This window comes from Epinephelus lanceolatus, chromosome 10 (assembly GCF_041903045.1).
Source record: "Epinephelus lanceolatus isolate andai-2023 chromosome 10, ASM4190304v1, whole genome shotgun sequence".
In the NCBI taxonomy this organism is placed as follows: Eukaryota; Metazoa; Chordata; class Actinopteri; order Perciformes; family Serranidae; genus Epinephelus; species Epinephelus lanceolatus.
In genome coordinates this window covers 46,066,658-46,080,216 of record NC_135743.1, presented here as the reverse complement: position 1 = coordinate 46,080,216, position 13,559 = coordinate 46,066,658, and the positions used below count along the sequence as shown (strand labels likewise).

General features: G+C 38.5%; 1 protein-coding gene across 5 annotated transcripts in view; it reads left to right on the top strand.

The window, feature by feature from the left end:
• wdr26a (WD repeat domain 26a) overlaps nt 1–13,559 on the top strand; it is a 167,137-nt gene that overhangs the window by 57,360 nt on the left and 96,218 nt on the right. For all 5 annotated transcript variants that reach the window (XR_004502331.2, XM_033638675.2, XM_078172043.1 and 2 more), the window contains exons 2-5: nt 185–284; nt 470–526; nt 9,882–10,018; nt 12,640–12,737. Coding sequence is in view for 4 of the 5 variants with exons in the window: in XM_033638675.2 (XP_033494566.1) it covers nt 185–284; nt 470–526; nt 9,882–10,018; nt 12,640–12,737 (392 nt within the window). In the remaining variant the exon portion in view is untranslated. The remainder of the gene's footprint in view (nt 1–184; nt 285–469; nt 527–9,881; nt 10,019–12,639; nt 12,738–13,559) is intronic.

Here is a 13,559-nt window from a genome sequence, read left to right as displayed (position 1 = left end):
TTCGTTTTTCTCCTTTCTTTATCACTGCTTATCACTGCTTGGTCACATAACAAGACTACATGTTCTAGTTCCAGTCACTGTATTAAAAATTGATAATGAGGCATTCCTAGGTCATCATTATTATTATTGTTATTATTATTATTATTATTATTATGTTAACAGATTTTTCTTGTGCTGTGCACAGCCAGACGGTGGACCTCCTGATGCAGGAGTCTGGCTGCAGACTGGAGCACCCCTCTGCCACCAAGTTCCGCAATCATGTCATGGAAGGAGAATGGGACAAGGTAGATTCAAGTTATCTGAAATGCGTATCCAGACTCAGAGAAGTAGAAGAAGTCTAATGTGCCAACATAAGATTGTTTCAGTGTTTGAAAGCTCCATTAGTCAGTGTTTGTCTAGTAATAGGTTGACCAGTTGTGAAACGTAGTCCAGTTTGTGTTCTTTATGCCCCTTCCCTCTCTTTATTCAGGCTGAGAGTGACCTGAATGAGCTGAAGGCACTGATGCATTCTCCAAGTGCTATAGTGGTAAGTGGCAAGCCCAAAAATCCACAGACCACTGATAAACAGCTGTGACTCTATGCAGCAAATAAACCTTTTTTTGCCATGCACAAACACAAGAGCCATGAGCACAAATCTCTGAAAAAGGGAAACAGAAAAACAAAAAAAGAAGATATTGCCGCAAGTGCAAATGCCGGGGTTCAAGCCAGCATGGAAGTTGAAAGATGTGTAAGATCGAGACCCTTTACAATGTAGGACACTTGTGTTAAAGATAAACAACAGGTTTTATGACAATCAGACAGATTCTCATTCATTTATGTCCAAATCTCTACCGGGCCACGCTCTTTCTTGGAAACTCTGTTGCTTCCTGTTGGTCAACAGCAGAAACATTTTGGGGACATGCTTAAATGTCTTATTTAATCAAGGCAACTGAGTTTGGTGATGTTTGAACAAACACTCATTGATTTATTGCCAAATTTTGAGAAAGACCATTGAAGTTTTGTTTGCAAATCCTAAATATTTTTTTGCGAGTCAATTTATTCCGTTTGCAAGTCAAAAAGTTTTGCGAGTAAAAAGTTGCACCTGGTAGGCAGGGCCTAAACTGAAAGCTGTAAGACACGTCTCAATCGGAATGACAGCTTGCAAAGCATTTTTTTCTTCTTCTTCTCTCGGTTGGCGGATTGCAAACAATTTAAAGGTGCATACCGCCACCTACTGTACAAGAGTGTGCAACATCATCATCGTCATTTAGCATTACATTACACATTCGTTTCTCAATTTCTACTCATCAGCCTAGTACGCTTGCAAAGCAACATGGGAGTTCTGTAGTTCACAGGGAATTCAGTGCGGGAGCTGTGGCGAAAATCAATTCTGAAACCGAAGTTTTTCGGGCTCCTGTTTCCAAAAAAAATTCATCCACACGAGTGGTCTGATAAAAAAATATGATACACATGCCAAAGCAGTAGGTGGTGATGTAACTTCTAACGGAAAGGCCATTTTAACCAATCAGAAGTCAGAGTCAATACCGGAATAGGGAAGTGCGGAAAATAAAAACAACCCGATCTAAAAAAGTAGCGCGACCTAATTCAACAGCAGAGGCGCCTGAAAGACAAACTAAACTACCACGAAAGCAGCGACGGGCCTGCCAATGGAGGTCCGACCCGGCCGGATCCAGAACCTCCGTTGGCAGGCCTGTTGCTGCTTTTGTGGTAGTGTAGTTGGGGTAGCTAGCAACAGGAGCAGCCTCCTTCGTTGGTCGTTAGGTCAAGCAGCTGGATATGCCATCCAAAGACAGCAGATAGCACGCTCACAAATAAAGTTAGTGTGAAATATAGGGTATTTATGTGTATCTGCCCACTCAATTGTGACATTATTTTATGCATATGATATCCAAAGACAGCAGATAGCACGCTCACAAATAAAGTTAGTGTGACATATAGGGTATTTATGTGTATCTGCCCACTCAATTGTGACATTATTTTATGCATAGGATATTGATTTTGTATCTTTACAGATACTATACAGATATACCCCATTCAATTTAAAGCATAACTGATTTGAGTAAAGGCACGAGAGCAAATCTCGGTATATAAACGGTTGGTTTGCGCTGTGTTCTTCAGTTGGCAGTTAAACCTAGAGTAAAGCTACTGAAGACCAGCAAAATCACTGTTTGTTTTCATTTATTCTTTCAGGTGGGTAAATGTCACCTAAGCACCTTCAGATTTTAGGAGTGTACCCTTAATAGATAATTTGTTTTTATGGTTTGTATTGTGCTTTGTTATATTGTGTAACTGTAACGTAAGGTAACTGCATACAAGTGGATGCAACCATCACTAATGCTAGTGTAGTTCCTCAGGGATTTAAGCTGTTATTACTTTAATTTTGACAATCTAACCTGTGACAACACATTAGCTAAGGTTTTAAAGACTGTAACTGTTGGTAGCTGTTGTTGATTTTGTTTAAATATGTTGAATTATAATTTTATGGGTTATTGTTTGTCGGATGATTGAGCTAAGCTAACTGACGCTAACGTCAGCTTTCACTTGTTGCCATAGTAACGGTAAACATTCACATATGGGCTAAGTGCATAGTGCAGAATCAAGCTTCATTGTAAATATAGTTAAGATACATTGTATTTAACACAGGATGTGGGATTTTAGTAGTTAGTAAACTTTCATAAAAGAGCTATTTACCATCACTCTGACGTCAAACAATGGAGACAGGTAATAAAATACTGCGGTTATCCTATCTACACGCAACCGCTGGCACCAGAGTCTTCCAAAAACTTCACCCTGGATTCTGGTTTCAAAGAAACGCAGTTTTGGGGGCCCAAAAGTGCAGTTGGGTGTGGCCAAACAGCCAAATTGCATAGAATAATACACGGTTTCAGAAGTACACGGGTCCGTGTGGACTAGGCCTAATAATAGCAAGAATGTTTTATTTGAACTGGTGCATGTAGATTTTGTTTAGCCAGGGCAGAACTATTCTATGGCGTAACCGTCAGTACCATCGATGCCCTGGGGTGTAGCAGTAATGCCGATTGTTGAGCGTTTCCAATGGGAGAGAGGGAATCGTGGGTGCAGCCCGCTCAGTATGTAGCCACGTCAAACCCACCAATAGAAACTCTTCTCTCATCCATCAGCATAGGCCCCGCCCATTAAGTGCAGTTGAATTTGCAAGCAAAAGTTTTTAAACTCGCCAGCAAATAGGACTGATCTGCAAGCAAAAGTTTTTAACTTGCAAGCAAAGAGGACTGATTTATAAGCAAAATGATCACATGTTTTTACTTATAAACTTGATTTTTGATTGCAGTTCAAGAAATATGCTCTCAAAACAGTTTTATATGATTGCAACAAAAAGACACAAAAATACCTCCATAACAGTCAAGATTTTGTGCAGATGTATGAATTGTCAAGAACAATGTGCAGTACTATTAAGTGTTCAAAATAGTAAATAAGTTAAGTAAGTAAATATTTTGAGTTTGAGCAACCGCCTACGAGCTAAGCATACAGATGTAACTAATCAGACTGATGTCAGCGGGAAACTGCATCGCCAAAGATAACAAAGAACTATTGAGGTACATCTGCAAAGCAACACAGACACACCACCATACAAGAGGATGTTCTCAGGTTGGCATGTTGTAACTGGTCATATGTCTTACTGCCGGCAATACAATAGTTTCAGTTATACAGGACCCGTATTAATCAGAGAAAGCAACTAAACTGGAACTCCCGAAAAATGAAAATGCTGTTGCATTAATTGAGCATCATTGGATGTCAGTTAATAAACAAAATTATATCAGAGTATTTATCTGGAACTATGTATTTCTTTCCAAAAAAAAAGCACTGTATATGACAGAATCAGCCCTTTGAAGTTGTCTCCTACCTCTAAAGTCATGGTTTCAAGACCACACTGTTGTAGCAGTGCCAGGGGCGCCTCCAGAAATTTTTCATAGGGGTGGCCAGATGGGGCCACTTAAAATCTTGGGGTGGCACACCAAAACTAAAAGCCATAATTTCAGGATTTTATTATACTGTTGTAGTATAGGCTGGTAGAAAACTATTAGAAAGACTTAAAGTCAGTGTAAAGCAAATTCTGTCATTTTCTTCTAAACACATTAAAGTTACAGTTGGTAATCCTGTTCAGAAACACTTCTTGTTATATTGGGTGAAATGGTCCTTCCAACCTGAGAGTAGTCAATACATAATGTGTTCAGAAAAAGGAATGAAAAAAATCAGACCAGACCTGTGGTAGCTGCAGGCCTGTAAAAACTCTGACCAATCCCTGCCATTCGGTGCGAATGGAAAGAACCAATCAGATGCCTTCATGTCTCGTCCTGCCCGAGCCCCCCTCCGTCCCTCCCTCCCTGCATGCACTCATCACGTGTCACCGTTGCCAAAAATATTCAGCACACTCCTCAGCAGAAATACCAAGTTAGCAGGAGTTTGCTGAACAATGGCAGAGAAAATGCAGCCAAAAGTATCACTTCCAGCGTTATTTGTAACGGCTCGCCCCGCTAAACAGGCTGAGAAAGGAAAGTCAGAGGCAGAAAAGGCTGCGAGGAAAAAGGCTTTGGATAAAGCGAGAGGACAAACCAGACATCAACATCCGTGCAGCTTTTGAACGGTGGAGACAACTGAGGGAGCTGAAGGGCCTGAAAAGTGATGCAGAGGTTGCTGTCTTTCTATTGGACAGGTAATTATTTGCTTATTTAATTACTCTGCCCTGCCGACTGCAGGATGCGCGTTCAAGCTTGTGTGGGGCCGTGGCTTTGGACGGAGCACTGACGGGAGGGGGAAGAGGGGGTGGAGTTTAGAGGAGGTGCCGCTTTCAAATCTTGCTAGCTCTCCAACATTACCAACTATAGCTTTAAATAGGTCATAAAAGTATTCCTCAAAATGTGTAAAAAACCATTTACAATTGAATTGTGGAGCTAGGCTTCACAAACGAAGCTATCCCTGCTACAAACACGCCCCCTGAGGCTGTAGCAGTAAATACAGGGAATCGCCTTGTTGTTCACAAATACTTCCGGGTAGAAAACCAGCAGAGTTTAGCTATATATATATTATATATATATATATTATATATATATTATTTTTATTTATTTATCCTTTATTTAACCAGGTAAAACTTATTGAGATTTAAAAACCTCTTTTACAAGAGTGACCTATATATATATATATATGTGTAATATAATGTGTGTATATATATATCACATTTTTCAGGTCACTATATCACCGTTTAGACTAATCTGATGTTTGTCTATAAATACAATGATTGAACAAACATTACTATTTCTGTGTGCACGTTTTGTAATTAATAACATGGTTATTGTAGATTAGCTGGGCTAACCGTTAGCTGTTAGCTGTTAGCCTTTAGCCGTTAGCGGTGCCTGTAATAACTCAGTAACTCAATAAATGGTCCGTGAAAAAAATATTTTTTCCAGCAGATGTCTTAGTTACAACATGATTGAGCTAGCAAAGCAGTTTTGTGTTGCTATGTGTGGTATTTATTCAGTTTTGGGAAATCACGATTGTTAGGGGATTCATTGTTTTTAAAATAGGCTAGTTATCCTTATCCTTAAAAAGACACATATACAGCTTAATTTAAAGGTGTACATTTATTGTAATCAAAACAATTACTGGGAAAAAGCAGGCACTGGCAGATACAAACAGAAGCAAGTACAGAAATACTCAGACCCAGACTATACAGTATGTTTAACAAACACTCATATCATTGCTTAATGTAATACAAAAAAACTATTACAGTTACAAAAAAAAATTCCCACCAGGGATCAATAGTCTCTGATTCTGATTACCAGGCTACACAGTATGTGTAACAAACTCTCATATCTTTGCTTAATGTAATACAAAAATAATTAGATTTACAATTCTTGAAATTCCCAAAGGTCCGACCTAGTATTTGAATCCCATTAGTCCGCCCTCCCAAAAATCCGACCACAGTAACGTTACATTTCAGGGGGGACCAGGCAACTTTCCCCTTTCAGTAAACACAGAGCAGCAGTACCACTAAACAACTGCAATGTCTCTATGCGCGGACTGTGAGGACAGTTGCGTTTATCTCATCGACAGGAAATCACATCATCTGCTATATGTGATGTATATGCCCTTATTTGGATAACACATCCTGGTATTTAGTTGTTTTAGTTTATTTTATTTTGCACAGTTTAAAAATACACAAGAATAACAGATAAATAGTACATGGTGCAGGAAGAGGCGAAAAACCCAGTAGGCTTATTTGAAGCCTCCACCTAAATTTTAAAATTTCACAATGTTATGTAGAGCACAAAATTAACATACAAAAAATGATGATGGCAAACTAAATATATAAAGTAAATAAAAATAACAAAAATCAAAATAAATACATATGAATGTGAATGTGTGATGTGTGTGTGTACATGAGTGTTCTGAATGGACTCATGAGCAAACAATAATGGTACGTGTGAGTGACACAATAACAAACAAATGAAATAAATAAAATAAAATAACAATAACACATGAACAATAATACATTAGGGAAAATAGTTACAATACAGCAGTTAAATGATCTTTTAAACATCTTTTGTAACATTTTATAGAGGAAGATTTTTTTACCAGGTGGAAAAAAACATTCCATAATTTAGTGCCCCTAAATCTTATCAAAAATTGACCTCTACGAGAGAGAAATCTGGGAGGATGAAGATCTGAGGAGTGGCGGGTTGAGTAAGAGTGAATCTGTGAATTTGATTTAAAGTAAGTCAAAATAAAGTAAATTTATTTTTCTGGTGACCCAGTCAGTTTGTTCTCTCCAATTCAATCTCTCATCAACAATAATTCCCAAGAATCTTGTGGTTAACACCTGGGACAACTCAACAGACTCAATTTTAATTTTAAAATTAGGATATGATTTTTTGCCACTGAAAATTATAAAGTTGGACTTTTTTTATATTCAAAGATAGTTTATTTAATCTGAACCATGTAGCATAAGCAGCTAAGGCAATATTAACATCTTTAATCACTGAAATAAATTTGAATGAGAGAGAACTAGGTTTGTGTCATCTGCAAACATTATTGGAGAAAGACTATTTGAAACATTTGATAAATCATTAATATAAATAAGGAATAATAATGGTCCAAGAATGGACCCCTGTGGAACCCCACAGAGAAGACTGGCTTTGTTGGAATAGCAACCTTTAACACAAACAAACTGTCTTCTATTTGAAACATAATTTATACGTAGTATCATGAAAACCATATTTATACAACTTTTCCAATAAAATATCATGGTTGACTGTATCAAAAGCTTTTGAAAGGTCTATGAAAATACTACAGGTAAATTCATTATTTTCAAGTGCAGAGGTAACTTTATCAACCAGGTGAAGCAGAGCCATATAAGTGGAATGATTAAGAATGATTTTGACAAAAGCAGACAAGAACTACCGTAGTTTGAGCGCTGTCCTTGGTGCTGAAGATGTCCCCGAGCCTGTTACAGGCAGCGGTTATAACAAAATCACTTTAAGCGCTGTCCTTGGTGCTGAAGATACAAAAACAAACAAATGTCTATACTCCAAAACTCACTACATCTGACATGACGAACCAAGACAGTGTACATAGATAAAAAAAAAAACATCAGCAGAAAAACAGAAGTCCTGCAAACCAACAGCAAGTGGCGATTACCATGGCCAAATAGCCTTGCATATCTGTAATAAAGAAATAAAAACAAGACAGCTGTTGGCAACTAACGCTGTTGCTGCTGCAGCTACTATTAGGCTACTACTGTTATCCAAACTAAATTAAAGGAAGCAAAGATTGTTTAACCTATAATTCCACATTATGTTGCCTTCTTTCCACAGCAAATAAATTATTTCCTTTTAATGAATGGCTCAGAGAAATGCCGTCTAGCAAAGTTAAATATTTTCACCACCATTTTATTTTTGAAATAGCCTCACATATGATATTCAAGGTGCATGCACACACAAGCAGGATCTCACACACATAAAACGTGACTGGAATTAATAAACAAGCAGTAAATGCACAGTGGGGGTTATTTGTTTTCTGTATCGGCATGAGACGCTGTGTTAATTGAGTGAATCATCCGAGCCAGACGCGTGTTAATTTGAGTTTGATTTAATTTAATTACACTAAAGTTGTTGAGTTAAACTAACCATACGAGTCCTTTTTGTTTTTATACAGTTTATTGCTGCATTTTAAAAGAAAAAACAGTTAAGTTTTTCTGGGGTTTCATGTTATATCTGGGGTTTTAGCTTGGCACTATGAACCTGTGCCTCCCGTGACCTGTAAAAGTAGCGTTGTGACATAAGCCTCAGTTTCTGTTGTTGGCGAATTATTACAAACTGATGAATTCGCTGGTCAAGGCTAGGCAAAACGTTAGTACAGGTGAGATGACAGACGGATGGATGGTTTGTCTCTAACAAAATACTTTCTGTAGACGTGCTGCAAGAATGGATTATTGCTTAATATACATCTGCAGCCAGAGCGCATTATGCTGTCAATAGGGTTTATGTGTGGGAAATACCAGGATGTGTTATCCAAATAAGAGCATGTATGTCACATATAGCAGATGGATGTGATTTCCCGTCGATGAGATAAACGCAACTGTCCTCACAGTCCGTGCCGGCGCAGTGAGGGAGAAATGCACAGACAGCTTCTGTTGGAAGTGCTGTGGTCGGAGTAACGGGAGGTCGCACTACTGGGTATGAAATCCGACGGTCGGAATAATGGCGTTAAAATGGTCGGATTAATGGGCGGTCGACATTATGGGACTAAAACAATAACACTTGCCGTAGACCTGCATGGTCGGATTAGTGGGTAGTCGGACCTATGGGAGGTACAGGGCACTAACGCCTGGTCCCCACTGGCGAGTGGGGTGGCTAGCAAATTTATTGGGTGGGGTGGGGGGGGCATGGCCACCCCCTGGTGGCGCCATTGAGCAGTGCAGCACTGATTTGCAAGGAATGACTTTAAAAGTCAACATCAGAAAGTACGTTTCTTTGCATTCATTTGATTTCCAATCAAGACACTCTGGTTAGAACGACTTCACCTTGATCATAAGGACTTTAAAACTGTTTTGAAATGCTTAATAATAAAATTTATTTAAGCAACGTTAAACGTTGAAATGAAAATAAGATCGTGAGACAGTGTGCGGGACACTTTTTTTGATTTTTATATATTTTGGGGTTACAGCCTCTCTTCTACGCACCTGCTGTTTTTGGGTGTGCTGAGATATTTCCATACAAATGCTTAATAATGAAATTTTAAACATGCGATGAATCACGATTGACTATTGACATTCAGTGATTAATCACAATTTAAAAAATTCATCATTTGACAGCCCTAGTTTTTATTTAACATAATTTTCCCTCAATGGCACGTATATTTTGTAATGACAACAAACTGGGCAGAGACAGTTATATGATTGGCCATCACCTCAACAGACAACCACTTTAAACACTTCAAATATTCTAGGTAGACACTGATGCACAGAGCAAGATGAGATCCTGAGATCATGTTTACAGTGTTCTCCAAAATCAGCATTTTCATATTTACGGTAAGTACCACAGTCATTGCCCTGTCAGTTGGAAGTGTGTTCCAAACATGTGATGCTCAGAGTTTCATTAACTGATGGATACTTTCATACACATTTACCAAATGTACAGAACACATTTATGTACAGTCTGTTTGAATAGAAAAAAATAAACACTAAATTCCTGCATGTGTGTTTGTAATGAAGTATTGGAATTTTGATAATGGAACAATATTCTTTCTTGATGTTTTGTGGGTAAATGTTGCAGAACACACAAGCTGTGATGACTAATGTCCTTTTTCATGTATTTGCTTTGTCTGCCCCTTGTCCTCCTGTACAGCGGATGAAGTTCCTGTTGCTGCAGCAGAAGTATTTGGAGTATTTGGAGGATGGGAAGGTTCTGGAGGCCCTGCAGGTCCTCCGAGCTGAGCTCACTCCTCTCAAGTACAACACAGAGCGAATCCACATTCTGAGCGGGTTAGTTCACCAGCGGACAGGGAAGTTACGACATACTCTGGAATGCCAATGGAAGCAGAATTATCATTTACAGGGAGAATTTTACAACATTTACAATGTGAAATGTCACTCATTATGCCTCTGTGCCAGCGACAAGCCGTGGACAGAGCCTTTATGTTTTCAGGTTATCTGTCCATGCAAACATATGTAAGTCTATCTGTCCCATTCTCGTGAAGGCGATGTCTCAGGAACACTTTGAGGGAATTTCTTCAAATTTGGCACAAATGTCCTCTTGGACTCAAAGATGAGCATGTTTTTGGCCAAAATTCAAGATCTCATATGCCAATTATGTCAAAACATCACACAAATTTGTAATCACATGAAAAACTGTGAGGTCATAAAGTTCCAGACTGAGGTTCAGTATCTTAAATGCATAGTTGACAGTTTGGCCTGAGGAAAGAGCTAGTGGAGAGTTTCAGTCACTATAAGCAACAAGAACACAAGACAGCATCTTCTGGGGACCTTGAGTATCCATAGCAAATTTAGCATGTGGTAGATATTCTTGATGTGAGATACTGAACTCTGGACTAGACTGACCAAAGCCTCCCAAAGCCAGTAGGGCTTCATGCGTAATGTTTCATGTGCAGCTTTTTGCAAGCTTTCTTCACTCTAATGCTGTGAAGATGATACAACTAAAAACAACCTATAAATGTCAGACTTTTTAAAGCTAGCCAAATATTATTACAGCGTATTGGAGCCATTGTAGGCCCTAAAAATAAAAAAATAATGAAAAATACAGAGCCATGGGAGATAAGACTAAAGTCATAATTTACAAGATAAAAATCTGGATATTCACTGAGATGATACATTTTGGCTGGACCGCAGATGTGAAGCCAGCCCTACAAATGTGGAAGTCTGTCCGTGAGTGACTGAGTGAGGAAGTGTTGAAGTCACACCAATGGTTGAAGTTATTGATGACATTGGTGTTGGTGTTTCCCCACTGGCTGTTGCTATTTTGAAGTAAATAGGTGGTGACAAGCTGACAGAGCTGTGGACGCTGACAGTCTCGTATTACTGTATAACTCATTTGCTGTAACCAGTGTAGCGTGAGAGCATGGTGGAATTACCAAGCTAGTTAGCTAACTAGCCAGCAGTTACATGAGTAAAATGTAACAACTTAATGCTACAAAATTCTCTTGTCACAGTGTAGGGAGCACATTTCTATCATCAGATTAGTAACATCTTTTTTTTTTTACTCATTTTGTGTAAGCACAGACAGAGAAAAGAGTGGATCACCTCATCAGTGTGTTTGAGGAACACACAACTGTGTCTGCATGACACAACCCTTAAATTTGTTTAAAAGTATTTACCATTACGTGTTAGAAAGTCAGATTTGGTGCTGGGGCAATTATGAGAAAAAGGTGGTAATAAGACACTAATTTAAACTGAAGTGAATATTACATGTTAAGATGTAGGAATGGATGCCGCCATAGTGACAGAATTCTCCTTAGTAATCGGTGCTAATAGGATGTTTTATAAGCTATTGTTATCAGCAGAACTTGACTCCAATAGTGGCTGAAGGCTGCACAGCTTACACCAGTCACACAGGGACGTACATCACTGACTGAGGCTAATGGGGGCAGGGTTCCCACGGTCATGGAAGAACTGGAAAATTCGTGGAATTTCACAATCACATTTTCCAGGCCTGGATAAGTCATTGAATTAATAAAAAATATTGAAAATTTTGAAAAAGTCATGGACTTTGTTGTAATGAAATTGTTACTGTATTCTTCCATGGATAACCTTATACGTGAAGGCAAATTTATTTTTTGTATCTGTCGATGTAATGTAGCTCGATGCATCGATGTGTGAAAACATTTTGTTCACCATCACTTTTCTTTATTTTCTTCCTGCATTCCATTCTTCTCTTCTTCCCGCTAGCTGAAATAATGTTTGAATAGAGTTTGAATCTAATATTTTTCAAAAACATCTGGCAAGTGGGCTTGCACTTTATTTTAAATCAATACGCTGTACTTAGATCAAGAGTGTGTTTATTTATTTGGTCTATATTTAGGTGTATTAACCCCCTCCTATCCACCAGGGTGGGCACAGGCCCTTAAAAAGTCCTTAACTATGTTTATATGCATTTTCTAATAAAAGGCCCTAAAAGGTCTTAATTCAGATTGGACGGGTCATAAATGTCTTTGAAGTCACATTTTTACTTTATAAACTAAAGGAATATTTAAGTTTTTTATTGTAAACTTGCCACTTTAATCTTACAGAAGATGCAATTTTTTGTCTCACAAATTCACGACTTTATTCTCAGAAGTTTTTTTTGTTAATATTTTTATACTCACAATATCCCATTATAGAATATATATACTTATTAGATACACTTGTGGTTTTAGACTTGTCATGGGCAGTAATGACATCAATAAATATAAAAACAAAGTGACACTGGTGTTAGTGTATCATTTAAAATTTAGTTACATTTTCCTGCTTGTTTTTTATGTAGTAATTGTCAAAGGGGAGCCTTTATTATATGAGCTGCATGACAGGGCAGGCCCAGATTGATAGATTTGTAAAAGCAGATGTGTGTGTGTTTGACAGTAGCTGAGAAAATGTCATCATGTGTTCTGAAGGTACCTGATGTGCAGTCATGCGGAGGACCTGCGAGCCAAAGCAGAGTGGGAAGGCAAAGGCACGGCATCCCGAACAAAGCTGTTGGACAAGCTACAGAGTGAGTGCAGTCTCGTACTTTTTTTCTACCACACATAGTTAACACTGCCTTTGTACTATCATTGCTATGTAAAGCAGTAGCAGCCACATTAACAGCAGTGGGTAGGTCTCAGGTGTAGTATGTGTTTGAAAATGTTGCTTTTCCTGCCCATTCTAAAATCCAGCTGCTGCTTCACTCATGACATAATTTGGATTATTTGCTCAGTTACATCTCAACCTGTTGCTAACAGGATAGGTCAACAGTGTGTTTATCTTGGCCATTATGATCTTGGTATACAATATTATAAATAGGATTGAAGTCTTTAGCCACTATTAAAACATCATGTAGTCATTTGCAAATTTTCAGGGTTCGGTGTTTAAGATTTAGGGGGAGTTGATGGCATCTAGCAGTGAGGATGGCAACCATCTGAAACTTCTCCCAGTTAAAATTCCATCAGTGTTTGTTGTTCAGAAAGTATTTTTTAAGGAGCCGCATTATCCACAGGGGTCTCTTCCTCTCCAAAACAAACTGACCAGGTGCACAAAACCGCTAAAATCACTGAATAAAGCAGTTTCATGTATCACTCACAACATGCCACTGAGAGCTCACCCCTCTTTTCACGTAAGTTATTTTTTACTTACCATGTCCTAATCCTAACATTCAGCAGGTTTTTACCATGAGCCAAATGATCAACAGAGGTCTCTTCCTCTCCAAAACAAATGGACCAGGCAATTTAAACTAACTGAAACACTGAATAGAGGAGTTTTATGTTCTGGACCAGTGTAACTCCAGCACTGCTCATTGCAGTTGAGCTTCTTACTTCTTAAACGTGAATGGCCCTAT